Here is a 17,743-nt window from a genome sequence, read left to right as displayed (position 1 = left end):
CATAGGAATGAGAATTTCGCTGAAAAACCTGGTAGGAAGGTAGAAAACATGGCTTTGTATGAATGTCTTCTTGGAATTGAAATGGGATAAGGTGAGGTGGTGCACACCTCTGGCTCAGTGGGTTGGAGCACTTGCCTGGCCTCTGTGAGGCACTGGGTTCGATTCTCAGCATCGCATATAAATAAATGAAGGTCCATTGACTAAAAAGAAACTTGGGATCCTCCTGCCTCAGCCTCATCTGGGATGGCAGAGGTGCCTCACTTCACCTGGCCATATTCCTATTTGGGCTTCAGTTAACAGGAACGGACCGCTGTTAGTAACTGTGCCTTCACGTCTTGATCAGGTGTGGACCACATAGTGATCTTGCCTATCGAGTGCGTTTGAAGAATTTCAAAAAGAATGATTGAAGGGACTGATGAGAGGGCTGACATTTGTAGTTGAGCCATTTGAAAGTAAGTGGATCTGGAGGCTGAAGCAGGAGGATCGCAAATTCAAAGTCAGCCTCAACAACTTAGGGAGACTCTGTCTCTAGATAAAAAATGGCTGGGCATGTGGCTAACATGGTTAGTCTATCAACAACTAAGAAATATATAAAAATGTTTTCTCATAATCATGATGCCATTATAATTCAATATTATCCCCTTAAACCATCTGACCAAAGTAGCCCTAATTTGCCAAAGGTAGCCCAGGACCCAGGCTAAGTTTGGGAGTTTGGTTTGGTTACATGTTTGTCTAACCTCTGCCCCCATAATCTCGATTTCTGAAAAGATCAGAATAGTTTTCAAAATTATTTTTTGTAGCTGTGGATGGACACAATAACTTTATTTGATTTATTTCTATGTGGCGCTGTGGATGGAACACAGGGCCTCAGAGGCATGCTGGGTAAGCCCCCCGCCCCGGAATAGTTTTCTGCAAAGTCAAAATCACCAATTATTTCCTAGGGTGGCATCTTATTTTTTCGGTGTCCCCAGCGTTTCCTGGTCTGGAGGCTTGAGCATTAGATTGGGCTTCAGGTTCTTTGGGGCAGGAGTGTTTTACAGGTGTGTGGCAGACGCTGGGTCACGTGGTGCTCTCTGCTAACACAACTGATGGAAAACAATCTTGCAGATTTTCCATGACAGGGGCCCGTGTTTCCTGTGGAAATATGGTCATGGGATCCTTGGCTCCTGATGTCCTTTGACTTGATGTTTTTAGCATTTATTATCCCTTTTGTGAATGTGAATGTAGCCTTGTTCCCATGTCACACGATGGACAGGAATAGATACAGGGGTTCCATGGTTTCGAGGTTTTTAATAAATACTGAAAAACAATTTAAAAAAAAATCAACCAAGGATCAGGGTGCAGTGGCGCATCCCTGTAATCCCAGCAACTTGGAGGCTGAGGCAGGAGGATCGCAAGGTGGAGTAACTTAGGCCCTAAGCAACAGAGTGAGACCCTGTCTCTAAAATATGAAAAGGGCTGGGGACAGGGCTCAGGGGTTAAGCACCCCTGGATTCCGTCCCTGATACCCAGGGCTTCACGCATACTAGGTGAGTGCTCTACTGCTGAACCCCAACCCCAGCCCACACTTTTTAATTCTTGAAAAAAAAAAACTATAAGCAAGTGATCAGGCCTAAGAACAGATACCCATCTGCACTCTGGCCTTGTGGCATGGAGGATCATCTCAAAGAATTTACGTGTAGCATCTTCACCAACCTAGTAGGCATTTGAGGCTCAGCCCCACAGTGGCATCCAGCGCGCTCCTCAGCCACAGACTGAAGGCTTTCAGAAACTTCACCTATTTGTCATCCCCACAAATTCATTTCTGTACAAGGCATAACCTTGCTTGGCTTTGTATCCCAATCTGGGCACTTCCTCTGGCCAGGTGGGGAGCCCAAATACTGCCAACCGTGGATCCTCAGGACTAAGTGACACTATGGTCCATCCCTGTAATCGCAGCAACTCCGGAGGCTGAGGCAGGAGGATCACAAATTAGAGGCCAGCCTCAGCAACTTAAGGAGACCTACTCTCAAAAAAAAAAAAAAAAAAAAAAAAGGACTGGTCATGGGGCTCCGTGGTTAATTGACCATGGGATTAGTCCTCAGTACCAAAACAAGTCACATGGAACTACTGTTTCCTCCACACCTCCTGGAGGTACACGTTGTCGTCACCTTGGCACGCGAGATGGCTGTCACCAAACAGAAAGGCAAATGACAGTGTATTTTTATTAGGTTCTTTAAAAGATAACTTCAAACAGGATAAACATCCTCCAGGGGGATTTCTTCATCGGGTGGGAGGACAAATCCCGTCTGATTGCACGAGGGAAAGGTTATTGAACATGTTTTGTAAAATACATATAAATAAATAAAAAAACAGTAGAAAGCAAGGAATCACATCACAGCCAGGCACGGTGGCACACGCCTGTCATCCAAGCAGTTCTGGAGGCTGAGGCAGGAGGATCACAACTTGGAGGCCAGCCTCAGCCAAAGCAAGGTGCTAAGCAACTCGGTGAGACCGTGTCTCTAAATAAATATTAAAAGGGCTGGGGATGGGGCTTGGTGGTTAAGGGCTCCTGGGTTCAACCCTTGGTGCCACTGAGCCCATCTCCAGCCTTTTTAAAATTTTATTTAGAGACACGGCCTCCCTAAGTGGCTGAGGCTGGCCTCCAACTTGCGATCCTACTGCCTCTGCCTCCCGAGTCGCTGGGATGACAGGCGCCAACTCCGCGCCCGGCTTCAGTCCTTTTAGAGGAGGATGACGTCCTGCGCCCCTCGGTGCCAGCAGACGAACTCAGCAAACGCCCAGACCCCATGTAAATGACAAGGGAAGGGGACGTTTACACGAGTCCCCAAGGAAGGGACTCGCGTTCCCATCGGACCCGAGACACCGGCTCGGATTTCTGCAGCAGCTGGGGCCACAGTCCACGAGGGCGGGTGGTAAAGACTCCGTTTGTGCGAAGAGAGGGGGACGAATAGTTTCTAAAGGGATGACATTTGCTCTCACGGAAGAACCAAGAAGAGGCGCAGCGGGAGAGGCAAAGAGGCGACAATAACCCCCGACGGCTGCCCGCACCCACAAACCCCGATTTCGCTCACTTCCGCCGCATCAACAGGTAACACGTAAAACACTTGTTATCGCGAGAAACACTTGATATCGCGGGAAACACTTGTTAGCGCGAGAAGCATATGTTCTCGCGAGAAGAAAACCCGGCCGCCCAAACATCCCCGTTGCACTGCGCAGGCGTAATACTACCGACGCCCCTCTCTCCACCGCCCCTTCCCACGTACTCGCGCTATTTTGCGTCTTACGGTCGTGGGAAGGCCACCCAGCCCCCCCAAGAACGTTCGTACGTTATTTTCCTCCTCCCTCGGCTCACATTGACTTCCTGTCCTTCACTTCCGGTCCTTCAAGCGCACGTTTACTTCCGGCCCTTTTCCTTTATTCTTCCGACACAAAGCTCCGTGTCTGGCGGCACTTAGAATTTTCAGTTCCCGCGAGCGGCGGCCTCGTAGCCGGCTGTGAAGCAAGGTGGGCCGGGGCCGCGCGGCCCCAGGGCGGCGTCCTCACCCTCGCCATGGTGAGTCGGGTGGGTGGGTGCGTGGGCGGGGAAGGAGGGGACCGGCGGCAGGTCGCGAGGGCTCCCGGCGTCGGGGTTCGGCCGTGCACGTTTGCGTGGGTTTCAGTCTCCGTAGGCGTAACCCTGGACTCTCCTCCTCCTGCCTCCTGTAGCTGTTGAGGCTGGGAGAGAAAACGGAGGCCACCTCGGGGGGATGTCTTATTTTTTTAAAATTTTTTGTTACCTATTATTGAACCCACGGGCCCTTAATCACTGAGCTACATCCCCAGCCCTTTTTGGATCAGTATCTCGCTGCGTTGCTCAGGGCCTCGCTCAGTTGCTGAGGCTGGCCTCCAACTCGCGATCCTCCTGCCTCAGCCTCCCGAGCTGCTGGGATGCCAGGCGTGCACCATGGCGCCGGGGTTGCTGGCTCTTTGGTTCCAGGAACATTACAATGTGTCAACATTGCGAGTGCACAGAGTGCTGGTGCCAAGAGGCTTGGTTACTGTAATATTAGTTCCTGAAGTTTTCTTAGGTGAGATTTTTACTAGTCTGTAATTTACTAGGCGACTTTACGCCAAGTGGATCTCAGGTTTCCGGGTGTCTCTAAGTTGATCGGTGGTAGACTGAGACCCGGATGACCTCCTCCACAAAAATAACCTTGTTGGATAAGTGTTTACCTATATGTGCACAGAGAAGAATATTTATTTAATACTTGCAAGCGTGTTCATAGCCATAGAAGTATGAATGTGTATAAAACTGAGTTATTTAAATAAAAATAGATACATACAAAATAAACACAGGCTGGGCCCCGTGGCACCTATATTTCCAACCCTTTGGGAGGCTGAGGCAGGAGGATCGCAAATTGGAGGCCAGCCTCAGCAACTTAGTAAGGCCCCAAAGCAACTCAGCGAGACCCTGTCTCTAAATAAAATAGAAAAAGGGCTGGGGATGGGGCTCAGGGGTGAAGCACCCCTGGGTTCAATCCCAGTACTGTAAAAAATAAATAAATAAAATAAAGTAAATGCAGAGAAGGATTTTAAACATTTTTTAATATTTTTTTTTTCTTCTCTTTTTCTAGGCTCGAAATGCAGAAAAGGCCATGTAAGTATTAATTCTTTTTTTTAATTATTATTTTTAAAGGAGTTTTTTTTTTTTTTTTTAAGTTGTCGGTGTACCTTTATTTATTCAATGTAGGCTGCTGGGAATCAAAGCCAGTACCTCACACATGCTAGGCTCCCTCTCCAAGTAACTACCACTCAGCTACAACCCCAGCCGTCAATCCATTTTCAGCTGAAAAATTGTCTCCTCTAGTAAATTCTGGCAGCTTCCAGAATCTACACTGGCTGAATATTTGTTCACCTCTGGATAGTGCGGGATTCACCACTAGGACACCCTGAGATGTCACTCTGTTAACATCTGGATGTCATTTATCACAGTGGTCTGTGAACTAGAGTTTTCCCCAGTCCTTCTGTGCAGTGGAAGTCAAATAGATAGCTAGGCACCGTGACGCAGGCTTGTGATCCCAGTGGCTCAGGAGGCTGAGGCAGGAGGATCGCAAGTTGGAGGCCAGCCTCAGCCACTTAGTGAGGCCCTCAGCAACTCAGCGAGACCCTGTCTCTAAATAAAATAGAAAAAAAGGGTTGGGGACGGGGCTCAGGGGTTAAATCTCCTGAGTTCAATCCCTGGTATTAAAAAAAAAAGAAAAAAAAAAGAGGGCTGGAGTTGTGACTCAGTGGTAGAGTGCTTGCCTCGCATGCGTGAGGCACTGGGTTCGATCCTCAGCACCCCATAAAAATAAAATATTGTGTCCACCTACAACTAAAAAATAAATATTTTTAAAAAAGAAGAAGAAATAGTAAAAGAAATATTGGAGGTTCAGTCATACAAATGACCTTCTATGCCCCAGTCTTTGAACATTGGAAATCCTTACCCAATGTGTGGTTTCTGAATGTCAATTTCTATGATTGACACCAAGTGTGGTCACTGTCCCCCTGCCAGTGTCTTGGCTGGGAGGAGATCCGGGAGCAGGACCTAATGCAGTGTTTTTTTTTTTTATCCTTCCTAGGACGGCCTTAGCCCGATTTCGCCAAGCTCAATTGGAAGAAGGAAAAGTGAAGGTTGGAATCAATCTTCTTCATTTTCTAGTAAACATACCTCAAGCCCAGATGCAGGGAAACTCCTTCCTGGGCGGACTTTGAACTCCAGATCTTCCTGCCTGCACTTGGCTGATGCGCGAAAAAGAGTCTGTACACTTGAGCAGGGTGCCCTGGCCCCACGTGTGTAATCTTGGCGATTTGGGAGGCTGAGGCAGGAGGATCGCAAGTTTCGAGGCCAGCCTCTGCCACTGAGAGAGAGAGAGAGAGAGAGCCCATCTCAAAATAAATAAATAAAATAAAATAAAAATATGTTTTGAGACATCCTGAAAAGTTTGGGGATGAAGTTCAGTGGTAAAGTTCTCCTGGATTCTACCCCTCATACTGCAAAAAAAAAAAAAATCTGTGTACTTGAATTCCAGATGTTCCCCACTATTCCTGGGGCAGCGTGATCATCTGTCTCCTGGATTTTCCATTTTCTCCAGTGAATTGCCACCTGCCCTCCCCTTATTGTGGGTCAGCATCCGCACATCAGAGAGGACATTGGGCCTTTGGTTTTGGGGGACTGGCTTATTTCACTTAGCGGGATAGTCTCCAGCTCCATCTATTTACCTGCAAATGCTGTAATTTTATTTTTTCTTTATTAGGTGTCACATGTTAAGGTGGCATAACTGCCACAGGATGGATGCTTTATTTAGCCATCTCTCTTACCGCTGGACATCTGTTGTGGTGTTTGACTCTACTAGATACATTGAATTGAATATTTTTTTCTCTATTTTTTTTTTTTTTTTGGATAACCAGGGATTGAACCCTGGGGTGCCCAACCCCCTGAGCCCCATCCCCAGCCCTTTTTCTATTTAATTTAGAGACAGGGTCTCACTGAGTTGCACAGGGCCTCGCTAAGTGGCTGAGGCTGGCCTCCAACTTGCGATCCTCCTGCCTCAGCCTCCCGAGCCACTGGAACGACAGGCGTGCGCCACCGCCTGCAGCTTTGATATTTGGTTTCTGAGAAGTGATTGCAGGGTGAGGTTTGAAGCTGGATGAGACTCTTCTGGGACTGACACCTCCCTGTGTGTTTCCACCATCAGACATTTTAGGCTGTAGGGGGGAATCCGCTGTGAAGGCCGCCTGACTTTGTGACAAGTGGCCACACGTGTTATTTTGTTTCTCCACAGGAAAGAAGACCCTTCCTAGCCTCAGAATGTACAGAACTGCCCAAAGCTGAGAAATGGAGGCGACAGGTACTTTCTGGGTGACTCTGCTATCAGTCTCTGATGGGGGGGGGCCAGGCTGATGGGCGGGGCCACACTGGTGGTGGGATAGGCCGGTGGGCGGGACTAGGCTGGTGGGTGGAGCCAGGCTGATGGGTGATGGGATAGACTGTGGGCGGGGCCAGGCTGGTGGGCGGGGCCACACTGGTGGTGGGATAGGCCGGTGGGTGGAGCCAGGCTGATGGGTGGGGCCAGACTGGTGATGGGATAGACCGTGGATGGGGCCAGGCTGATGGGTGGGGCCACACTGGTGGTGGGATAGACCGTGGGCGGGGCCAGGCTGCTGGTGGGATAGGCTAGTGGGTGGGGCCAGGTCTGTGGGCGGGGCCAGGCTGGTGGTGGGATAGGCCGGTGGGTGGAGCCAGGCTGATGGGTGGGGCCAGACTGGTGATGGGATAGACTGTGGGCGGGGCCAGGCTGGTGGTGGGATAGGCCGGTGGGTGGGGCCAGGCTGATGGATGGGGCCAGACTGGTGATGGGATAGACCGTGGGTGGGGCCAGACTGCTGGTGGGATAGGCTAGTGGGTGGGGCCAGGTCTGTGGGCGGGGCCAGGTCCTTGGCTGTGTCATGTGAACCTAGCACAGTGCCTGGGACTCGGCCATCAGTGCTGCTTGGTGGGAAGATAGTTGGACACATACAGATACATGCGTGCATAGGACAGAGGGTGGCAGAACGATTTTAAGTATCTTTTTTTTAAATTTTTTTACTTGTCGATGGACGTAATATCTTTATTTATTTTTAAGTGGCCACAACACCTTTATTTTATTTATTTATTTAAATATGGTACTGACGATCGAATCCAGGGCCTCACGCATGCGAGGCAAGTGCTCTGCCACTCAACCCCAGCCCCAGCCCCCTGATCTTCTAAGTATTTTTAACCAGTAATTTTGAATTACAGTTTTCCAGTGTTTTTCGATGTATTCAAACATCATGAACGTACTACTTTATTTGTTCTTCTTTTTTTTCCCCCACAGATCATTGGAGAGATCTCTAAAAAAGTGGCTCAGATTCAGAATGGTAAGCTACCTTGTCATTTATTTTCTTTTATTTTTTGGTGTCAGGAATTGAAATCATGGATGCTTAACCCCTGAGCCCCATCCCCGGCCCTTTTGTCTATTTTATTTAGAGACAGGGTATCGCTGAGTTGCTCAGGGCCTTGCTAAGTTGCTGAGACTGGCCTCCAACTTGCGATCCTCCTGCCTCAGCCTCCTGAGCTCTTGAGATTACTGGTGTTTGCCACCGAGCCCAGCTAATAACTTGTTATTTTAATAATTTAATAATAAATGAAACTGCAGGTTTTTAGGTTATAGGATGTCTTGGGTTGCTAATCAGAATAAAGTTTTTTTTTTTTTTTAAGGATTTTTGTTTTCTCTTACATTAGTGGGAACTCATCTGGGCATGGTGGCACACACCTAATCCCAGCAGCTCAGGAGGCTGAGGCAGGAGGATTGTGAGTTCCAAGCCAGCCTCAGCAACAGCGAGGCCCCAAGCCACTCAGGGAGACCCTGTCTCTAAATAAAATTCAAACTAGGGCTGGGGATGGGGTTCAGGGGTTCAGGACGCTGGGTTCAATCCTGGTCCTCCCCCCAAAAAAAATTAGTGGGAGCCCTTGATAACTGTAGCCCTTCGTTTGCATGTGTGGGTTATTCCTGTGGATTGAGGGGCTCTCCACCTGCCGTCCACCTGTAGTGTGCGGCCATAGTGCGGGGTGGGTGTGCAGTGCCCGTGTTGGGGCGCTGTGGTCTTTTCTGAGGTGTGGCATTTGGGAGAACCCTATTGACAGGTGCGTTTCTCCAGCTGGTTTAGGTGAATTCCGAATTCGCGACCTGAATGATGAGATCAATAAGCTGCTGAGGGAGAAGGGACACTGGGAGGTGCGCATCAAGGAGTTGGGCGGCCCTGATTATGGAGTAAGTGCACCGCAGCCCCCAGGGGCGGGCGTGCTGGTGGGTGGGGCTGTGCTGATGGGCGGGGCCCTGATGGTGGGTGGGTCCAGGCTGGTGGGAGGGCAGGTTGGTAGGCGTGGCCAGGCTGGGGGTGGGATAGGCCTGTGGGCGGGGCTAGGGCACTGGGTGGGGCCAGGTAGGTGATGGGATAGGCCGGTGGGCGGGGCCAGGCCAGACTGGTGGGCGGAGCCAGGTCGGGCAGGTGGCCTCCCAGTTCTGCCAGCCCCCTCTCTTGTTCTGTCACCGAGGAGGGCTTTGATCACCGTCGTTACTCAGATTATCTCCCTCTCAACTGGGGGTTGAACCAAGGGGTGTTTATTAACCCATGAGCCCTGTCCCCAGCCTTTTGAATACTTTTTATTTAGAGACAGGGTCTCACTGAGTGGCTTAGAGCCTCACTAAGATGCTGAGGCTGGCCTCCAACTTGTGATCCTCCTGTCTCGGCCTCCAAATCTGCTGGGATGACAGGTGTGCGCTACAGCGCTGGACAATATATATATATATATATATATATATATATATATATATATATATACACAAATTTTTTTTATTTACTTATATTTAAATATCTTTATTTCATTTTTATGTGGTGCTGAGGATCGAACCTAGTGCCTCACATGTGCTAGGCGAGCACTCTACCACTCAGCCACAACCCCAGCCCCTATTTTTTTTATATTTTGAGGAAGGGTCTTGCTAAGTTACCCACACTGGTCTTCAAATTGAATTTCTCCGCCTCCTGAGTTGCTAGGATTCTGAGTGTACGCCACTGTATTTAGCCTTATTATTATTTTTTTAAAAAGGGTATTATCATTACCCTTTTTTTTTTAATGTTTACTTTTTAGCTGTAGATGGGCCCAATATCTTTATTTTATTTATTTTTACGTGGTGCTGAGGATCAAACCCAGGGCCTCAGATGTGCCAGGCGAGCGCTCTAACCCTGAGCCCCAGCCCCAGCCCCAGCCCCATGGGTATCTTAAAATATATTTATAGACATGGAAATAGTAAGTGTATAAATCAGATCTATTTGTTCTTTTTCCCTTCCTGTAAGAAAGTAGGCCCTAAAATGCTGGATCATGAAGGGAAGGAAGTCCCAGGAAACCGAGGTTACAAGTACTTCGGAGCAGCAAAAGATTTGCCTGGAGTTAGAGAGCTGTTTGAAAAAGAACGTACGTAACTTGTATTTGTAAAATTTTTAGCCTCCAGATGTTGTTGTTCATAACAGTAGATAAGGTGTATGTTTTTTTTTTTTTTTTAAATATTTATTTTTTAGTTCTCAGCGGACACAACATCTTTGTTGGTATGTGGTGCTGAGGATCGAACCCGGGCTGCACGCATGCCAGGCGAGTGCGCTACCGCTTGAGCCACATCCCCAGCCCAAGGTGTATGGTTTCGTTGTTTTTTGGTATTAGGAATTGAACCCAGGGGCACTGAGCTCCATCCCCAGCCCTTTTTGTATTTTATTTAGAGACAGGGTCTCATTCAGTTATTTAGGGCCTTGCCAAATTTTTGAGGCTGGCCTCCAACCTTCAATCCTCCTGCCTCAGCCTCCCTAGCTGCTGGGATGCAGGCATGCCCCACCACACCTGGCTCTATGCTATATGTGCTATATGTAAGGTGATCTTCCATATTATGTGTTAGCTTGCACAACATCCCTGTTGTATAGGAATTTATTTTTCCCCATTTCAAATGAGAAAATAATAACATTAATATATAATATATATATATATATAATAGGCTGAAATCACAGGTCTAGGGCACAAAATTGGGGCTGCAGAGCGAGCCCAGGATTGGCTGGTGTGGAATTCTACCCTCTCTGTACAGGCTCGATTGTCCATCTGGATGTGGGGTTCCCCAAAGTGATAAAGGCAGGTTCTGAAGTTATTGAGTCATGTTCACGTCGCAGTTGAAAAAAATTATAACTGATAAACGAATAAAAATCTTGTGTCAAACCCTAACTTGTATAAATGGAAGAAAGCTGGGCACGGGGATGTGCACCTGTCATCCCAGCGAATCGGGAGGCCGAGGCAGGAGGATCACAAGTTGGAGGCCAGCCTCAGCCACTTAGCAAGACTCTGTCTCAAAATAAAAAAAATAAAAAGAACTGGGGATGGGGCTCAGCGGTAGAGCACCCTTGGCTTAGTCCCTAGTACCAAAATAATGAATAATAATAATAGTAATAAATCATATTTTGAAAAAATCGAGGAGAGTGAAGCCGTTTCCTTCTGAATTCCAGTTCTCTCTCTTCTTTTCTTCCCACCACAGCTGTGGGGAATTATAGCCAAACCTGGGCCTTTCAGAACTGTAATTTGAAAATGCTGGCCTGGAGCTGAAGTGTATTTTAATTTTGCTTCTTAGAAAAGTCATCTAAATAAACACTTTGTTCCAAAAAAAAAAAAAAAAAAAATGGGAGAAGCAGAAAAGAATGGGACCCGGGTTGTGTGTGCTGTTGACATTGTCCTGTGTTGTTTTCTAGTTGTTTTATTCTACCTTTTTGAAAAAATGTAATTCTATTTATTTAAATTGTATATTGGGGCCTGGGGCTGGGGCTCGGGGGTAGAGCACTTGCCTGGCATGTGTGAGGCCCTGGGTTCGAGTCTCAGCACCTTATATAAATCAATAAATTAAATAAAGGCCCATTGACAGCTAAAAAAATATTAACTAAACATATAAACCCCTGAGCCCCGTCCCCAGCCCTATTTTGCATTTTATTTAGAGTCAGGGTCTCGCTGAGTTGGTCAGGGCCTGGCTGAGTGGCTGAGGCTGGCCTCCAACTTGGGATCCTCCTGCCTCAGCCTCCAGCCTGGATTCCTGTGAAACTCATTGATGAGACCAAAGCACTGATTTCCAAAAGGGTCACACCCCTCTGAGGTCCCTCCACTACATGATGCCTGTTCCCTGGTGTCCTCCTGACCACACGTGCGGTGTGGCTGTGCCGCGTTGTGTGTGACAGAGGCTCACGGCACTGTCACCTGCGCACTCACCTGAGGCCCTCTGTTTCTGGTAGCTCTTCCTCCTCCCAGAAAGACGCGGGCCGAGCTCATGAAGGCGATTGACTTTGAATACTATGGATACCTGGATGAAGACGACGGTGTCATTGTGCCCCTGGAGCAAGACTATGAGAAGAAACGTGAGTGAGCACCGTTGCACTCTGGGAGGCCTCTGGGTCGGGTCTCTGCTTTCAGAATGGGGTGCATTTATTTCTTTTTGGCGCCAGGAGTTGAACCCCGGGGTCACTCCACCCCTGAGCCCCATCCCCAGCCCCTTTTTCTATTTTATTTAGAGACAGGGTCTCGCTGAGTGGCTCAGGGCCTCGCTATGTGCTGAGGCTGGCCTCCAACTTGTGATCCTCCTGCCTCAGCCTCCCCAGCTGCTGGGATGACAGGCGTGTGCCCCTGTCCGGGCTGAAAGTGGGGTTTTCAATAGAGCCTTATGCCCGAAAGGAATTTTCTCCAAAAGGAGACTTAGCCAGATCCTATTTTAAAAGTCATCTTGAAGCAAGGGCCAGGGTGTAGCCCGGTGGGAGAGCCCCGATCGAGTCCCGAATAACACACGCTTCCTTACAGTGACTCAAAGTCAGACGTGGGTCAGGATGTCAGGCAGTTGTCAATAAGGGACAACAGTGTGGGCGAGGATGTGGGGAGAAGGTCACTCACTCATGGCTGCTGGGACTGCAGGTTGCTTTGGCCACTCTGGAGAGCAGGATGGAGATTCCTCAGAAAGTGTGGAATGGGACCACCATGGGACCCAGCCGTCCCACTCCTCGGTTTAAATCCAAAGGGCTTAAAATCAGTACACGACAGGGACACAGCCACATCAGTGTTTATAGCAGCTCAATTCACAACAGTAAGCTATGGAACCAGCCTAGGTGTCCTTCAGCAGATGGACGGATAAAGACACTATGGTGTTTATGCACAGTGGAATATTACTCAGCCATCAAGAAGGATGAAATGACGACATTTGCTGGTCAATGGATGGAGCTGGAGACGATCACGCTGAGTGAAATAAGCCAGTCCCCCAAAACCAAAGGCTGAGTGTCCTCTCTGATATGGGGACGCTGACCCACAATAAGGGGGGGACAGCAGTTCATTGGATGAGACGCAGGGGAGTGAAGGGAAGGGAGGGGAGGGACTGGGAGAGACAGGGGAATGAATGGACGTCCCTTTCCCATGTTCACAGAGGAACCCACGACCAGGGACACCCCGCAGCAGGTCCAGCCACAGGAGTGGGACGTCACACCCCGTGTAGGTGGGACATGGCAGGTTGCTCGCTGCTGTGACGGGGAGCTAAGGAGAAGACATTTTTTAAAAACTATAAATAAATAAATAGTCAGAGGTGCCGGGCCAGTGCAGTCCCGTCCCTCCAGGGCAGAATGAGGTGACCCTTTCCCGAGGAGCATCTTGGTCTTTTCCTGTCGCTGGTGGGAGCTGTTGAGAGATGAGAATAAACAGCGCCCGCTCCTCCTTGTCTGCAGTCAGAGCTGAGCTGGTGGAGAAATGGAAGGCCGAGAGAGACGCCCGACTGGCCAGAGGGGAGAAGGAGGAGGAGGAGGAGGAAGAGGAGGAGGTCAACATCTACGCCGTCACCGAGGAGGAGGTATGGCCCGGGTACCCTGGGTGCTCACTGTCCTCTGCTCTCAGAGGCCGGAGAAGCTCTGTCCAGAAACCAGGGGTCAGGGGTCAAGGCCAGCTGCCTCACCTGCAGGGTGTTGGTCACCTGAGCATCACAGAGGGATTCCAGCAGCCTGGCCGTGGGACTCCAGGGATGATCTTCTTCCCTCTTAAAGATGTGCCTTTCAGCTGGGGACGGTGGAGCACGCATGTCATCCTAGGGGCTCTGGAGGCTGAGGCAGGAGGATCGCAAGTTGGAGGCCAGCCTCAGCAACAAAGCAAAGCCTTGTCTCTAAATAAAACAAAAAGGGCTGGGGACGGGGCTCAGTGGGTAAGCGCCCCTGGGTTCCATCCCTGGGACCAAGAGAAAAAAAAGACACGAGTGGGTTTTCCACAGAGACCCTCAGCCCTGGGTGTCTTTGAAGCCACCTTCCCACCCACCGTCTCTCACTGCAGCAAACCCTAAAAATCTCTCATCCTCTGTCATTGTGTCATTTGGGGCCAAAACTAAAGCATTTAGAGACAGGGTCTCACTGAGTTGCTCAGCGCCTCACTAAGTTGCTGAGGCTGGCCTCCACCTTGCGATCCTCCTGCCTCAGCCTCCTGAACCCCAGCCCAAGACCTCGTCTTAATTCTAAAAATAAAAAGGGCTGGGGCTCAAGGGTAGAGCACTTGCCTGGCACATGTGAGGCCCTGGGTTCGATCCTCAGCACCCCATAAAATAAATAAAATAATAAATCTCCTGTGTCTACAAGTAAAAAAATAATTAAAATTATTTTCTTTCACTTTTGAGACAGGATCTCACTAAGTTGCTGAGGCTGGCCTCCACCTTGAGATCCTCCAGCCTTAGCCTCCCCAGTTCCTGGGATTATAGGCGTGTGCTCCCGTGCCCGGCCCCTATAGCCCATGTTTGAGTCACAGTCATTACTAATGCAGTTCCCCACTTGGAGGCTGGGTGGCCACCCTTCCGAGTCTACGTTATTTCCTTAGTTATTAGTGACTGACTCCTAGGCAGCCTGAGTTGATCTTTTTTCTTTGTAAGGTACATTTTTAAATAAAAAAAAAAAAATTGGGCTGGGTTGGTGGCTCAGTGGTAGAGCGCTTGCCTAGCACGTGCAAGGCCCTGGGTTCAATCCTCTGCACCACAGAAAAATAAATAAAGGTATTGTGGAGGCTGAGGCAGGAGGATCACAAGTTGGAGGCCAGCCTCAGCAACATAATAATCTCTAAGCTACTTAGTGAGACCCTGTCTCAAGTTAAAAAGTAAAAAGGAGGGGGACAGGGCTCAGGGGTCAAGCGCCCCTGGGTTCCGACCCCAGCACGTGTCTAGTGTGTCTGGCGTAAGCATCCGGGCTCCCGTGTTCGTTGGCCAGCAGCTGTGTCGCGGTGCGTTTTATTGAGATGCTGAGCTTCCCGTGGCGGGTCATGCTGACGGTCTTGTGCTTGCTGTCTCTAGTCGGATGAGGAAGGCAGCCAGGAGAGGGCAGGCGAGGACGGGCAGCAGAAGTTCATCGCACACGTCCCGGTGCCATCCCAACAGGAGGTAGGATGGAGCTTTGGGCGGCACGGAGTGGGGTGTTGCTGGGGTCCCTGGGTCACCAGAGCAGGCTCTGCAGAGTACCCCAGGGGGTCTGCGGGGTCCTTCCTCTCCAGGGCGCTTGCCGTCATGCTCATGGAAGGGCCTGGAACCCAGAGATCCTGCAGCCTTAGCCTCAAACATTCTTTTAGTCAAATGCTTCCAAAGGGAGGGAGTCTCCCCTCTTCTGTGGACGTCTCCCACAGGGACTCCCTTCTCGCTGGGTTCTGCCTCTGCGAGGCCCTGCTCCCTAGATAAAGAGTCAGGCCTGTTGGCAGCACCCACCTGTCATCCCAGCGCCTCCGGAGGCTGAGGCAGGAGGATCGCAAATTGGAGGCCAGCCTCAACAACTTAGGTGCTAAGCAGCTCAGGGAGACCCTGTCTCTAAACAAAATACAAGATAGGGCTGGGGATGGGGCTCAGGGGTCGAGGGCCCTGGGGTTCCATCCCTGGTCCCCCCCCCACCCCCCAAATATAAAGAGTCAGCCCTCTACTCTGGACATCCACAGATTGAAGAGGCGCTCGTGCGAAGGAAGAAGATGGAGTTGCTGCAGAAGTACGCCAGCGAGACCCTGCAGGCCCAGAGTGAGGAGGCCAGAAGGCTCCTGGGATATTAGGCCAGGCTGGTGCCCTCCCAGGAGTCTGGAAGGTGGGCTCGATGTCTTGTGCCCCTGCAGCCACCCTGCGTGCCAACAGGTGGCGCTGCGAGGCCCTGCTCCCTTCTCATCCTTCATCTCTTTCCTGGTCTCCTGGGCTAATCCCAGGGGAGAGCCTTGCCAGCTGTTCCAAAGTGTGTAAAAGGAGCCAGCACGGTGGCCCACGCCGTGATCCCAGCAGCTTCGGAGGCTGAGGCAGGAGGATCGCAAGTTGGAGGCCAGCCTCAGCCACGTAACAAGATTCTATCTTTCAATAAAAACTAAGCAGCACGGGGGTGGCGCAGTGGTGGAACGTCACTGGTTCATTCCCTGGAACCACACACACCAAAAAAAAAGTGTTGATTTTTTTTCTAGAAAAATGAGATGCTGGGTTGACCCTAAACCCTCCCCCATGGGCCGCCAGCCAGAGTGGCCCTGTTCCTCTGGACCCTGCGCTGGCTCTGACTACCCCAGCCTGCTTCCCGTCTCCCGCCCAGGGACCAAGACCACTGAACTGGTCACTTCTGTTTTCTAACCTGTTCTGCACACAACTATTTTTATTAAAGATTTTTACAAGAAAGAGGAAGCTCTGCGCCTGCCGTTTGTTCCCTGAGGTGACAACTAAGTGACAGGAATGAGAGTCCACAAGAAAGAACTTGCGAGGCCAGAGTTGCTGAGGGACTCTGCGGCCTGCAGGGGGCGCTCTGGGGCGGCAGCTCCCGGCTGGAGACAACCCAGCCCAGGCCACAGGGGACCCTGCAGGCCCGCCCCCTGGGTTGGCCATGGCAGACACCCCATGTGGCTGCAGGTGGCAGTGTCAGGGGACAGCAAGGCCCGGCTGGTGGCTGGTGCTGACTCCTGGTGGAAGCCCAAGGCTGCAGGGAACCGAGCAGCCCTAGAGCTGTGAACAGGGAAGGGGGAGGTGAGGGCTGGAGCCTTGGCAGCCCTGAGAGACTCTGGGCCCAGCAGCAGCCCAGGCTTGGCTGGAGCTGGGGGCTGAGGCGTGAGCATACTGAGTCCCTCTGGGCCTCGACTGTAAGTCCAGGAGTGCTCCTGCTGTCTCAAAGTTTGTCCCGGGGTCTTGGCGATCCTGTGGTCTGGACAGAGGCTTCAGATGGCCTGAGAACCAACTGACCTATGTCTGAGCCCCTGGGATGGTGGACTGGGCCCAGGGCCTGGGTGAGCCTGGGCCCAGGTAGGAGTTTGTCTCCCAAGGGGCACAGCCGGGCCACAGTGCTCCTTCCTGCATTTAGGGGGAGGACAGCAGGGAATTCAACACTTGGGAAGAGGGTGCACCTGGAGCAAGCCCATCCTGAAAGCCAAGTGTTCTAGGCTTTTGGTAGACTAAGCCCCTCGTCTCCTCCTCGGGTCCTTATCAGGCTGCCTGGGGTGCAGGTGGAACAGGTCTCTACAATGAGACATGTGACGCCCTTGGTCACCCTGGAAGCAGAGGAAGGTCTCCCAAGGGCTACTATCCAAGCCTCAGGACGTTGGGCAGCTGACTGGGTAGGTGTGACCCACTGGTGCGGATGTGGTCATCTTGGCCCAACTCCTTGCTCAGGGTACAGAACCAGTCTGGGCAGCTTTTGTTTGGTTAATAAGATCCTGTTGGTGTTCTATGTTAGTTTTGGCCCGACCTGCAGTTGCAAAAATAGGTAATTTTTCCATAGACACATTTCCATCTTTTTTCCTCCTCTTCCCTCACCCCTCCCAATTTTCCTGTGAGTCTAAAACAGTCTCCCTCCCATGGCTTTAAGGGTAACCAGGTGCGGTGGCGCACACCTGTCATCCCAGCAGCTCGGGAGGCTGAGGCAGGAGGATCGCAAGGTGGAGGCCAGCCTCAGCCACTTAGCAAGGCCCTGAGCAATTCAGCAAGACCCTGTCTCTAAATAAAATAGAAAAAAGGCTGGGGACGGGGCTCAGGGGTTAGGCACCCCCTGGGTTCAAGCCCTAGTACCAAAAATAAGAAAAAAAATCAAACTTCTTGTGCTAATGACACTGTACATCAGGTCTGGTGTCTGGTGGTCTTTGTGGAATTTTTTCATTTTTATTTCTAATGAAAGTCCCATAGATCTG

The 17,743-nt window shown here is 50.5% G+C and overlaps 1 protein-coding gene across 2 annotated transcripts; it reads left to right on the top strand.

The window, feature by feature from the left end:
• The first annotated feature begins 3,245 nt into the window (after positions 1-3,245).
• LOC308638557 (pre-mRNA-splicing factor ISY1 homolog) lies at positions 3,246-16,247 on the top strand. 2 transcript variants are annotated; one of them, XM_081276124.1, is made up of 12 exons: positions 3,246-3,556; positions 4,617-4,639; positions 5,604-5,655; positions 6,807-6,872; positions 7,878-7,920; positions 8,701-8,813; positions 9,898-10,015; positions 11,854-11,976; positions 13,321-13,442; positions 14,913-14,999; positions 15,542-15,681; positions 16,043-16,247. In XM_081276124.1, exons 1-11 carry the CDS (start codon positions 3,554-3,556, stop codon positions 15,647-15,649), a joined length of 858 nt encoding a protein of 285 aa, XP_081132250.1. In that variant the 5' UTR covers positions 3,246-3,553; the 3' UTR covers positions 15,650-15,681; positions 16,043-16,247. The 2 variants fall into 2 exon arrangements, with proteins under 2 accessions (XP_081132250.1, XP_081132249.1); XM_081276123.1 differs by having other exon boundaries at positions 3,252-3,556; positions 15,542-16,247.
• Positions 16,248-17,743: the final 1,496 nt, after the last annotated feature.

Source organism: Spermophilus citellus, assembly GCF_964194105.1.
Source record: "Spermophilus citellus genome assembly, chromosome: 19".
NCBI lineage: Eukaryota > Metazoa > Chordata > Mammalia > Rodentia > Sciuridae > Spermophilus > Spermophilus citellus.
The sequence above is the reverse complement of the archived record's forward strand: the minus strand, read 5'-3'. Positions and strand labels throughout refer to the sequence as shown.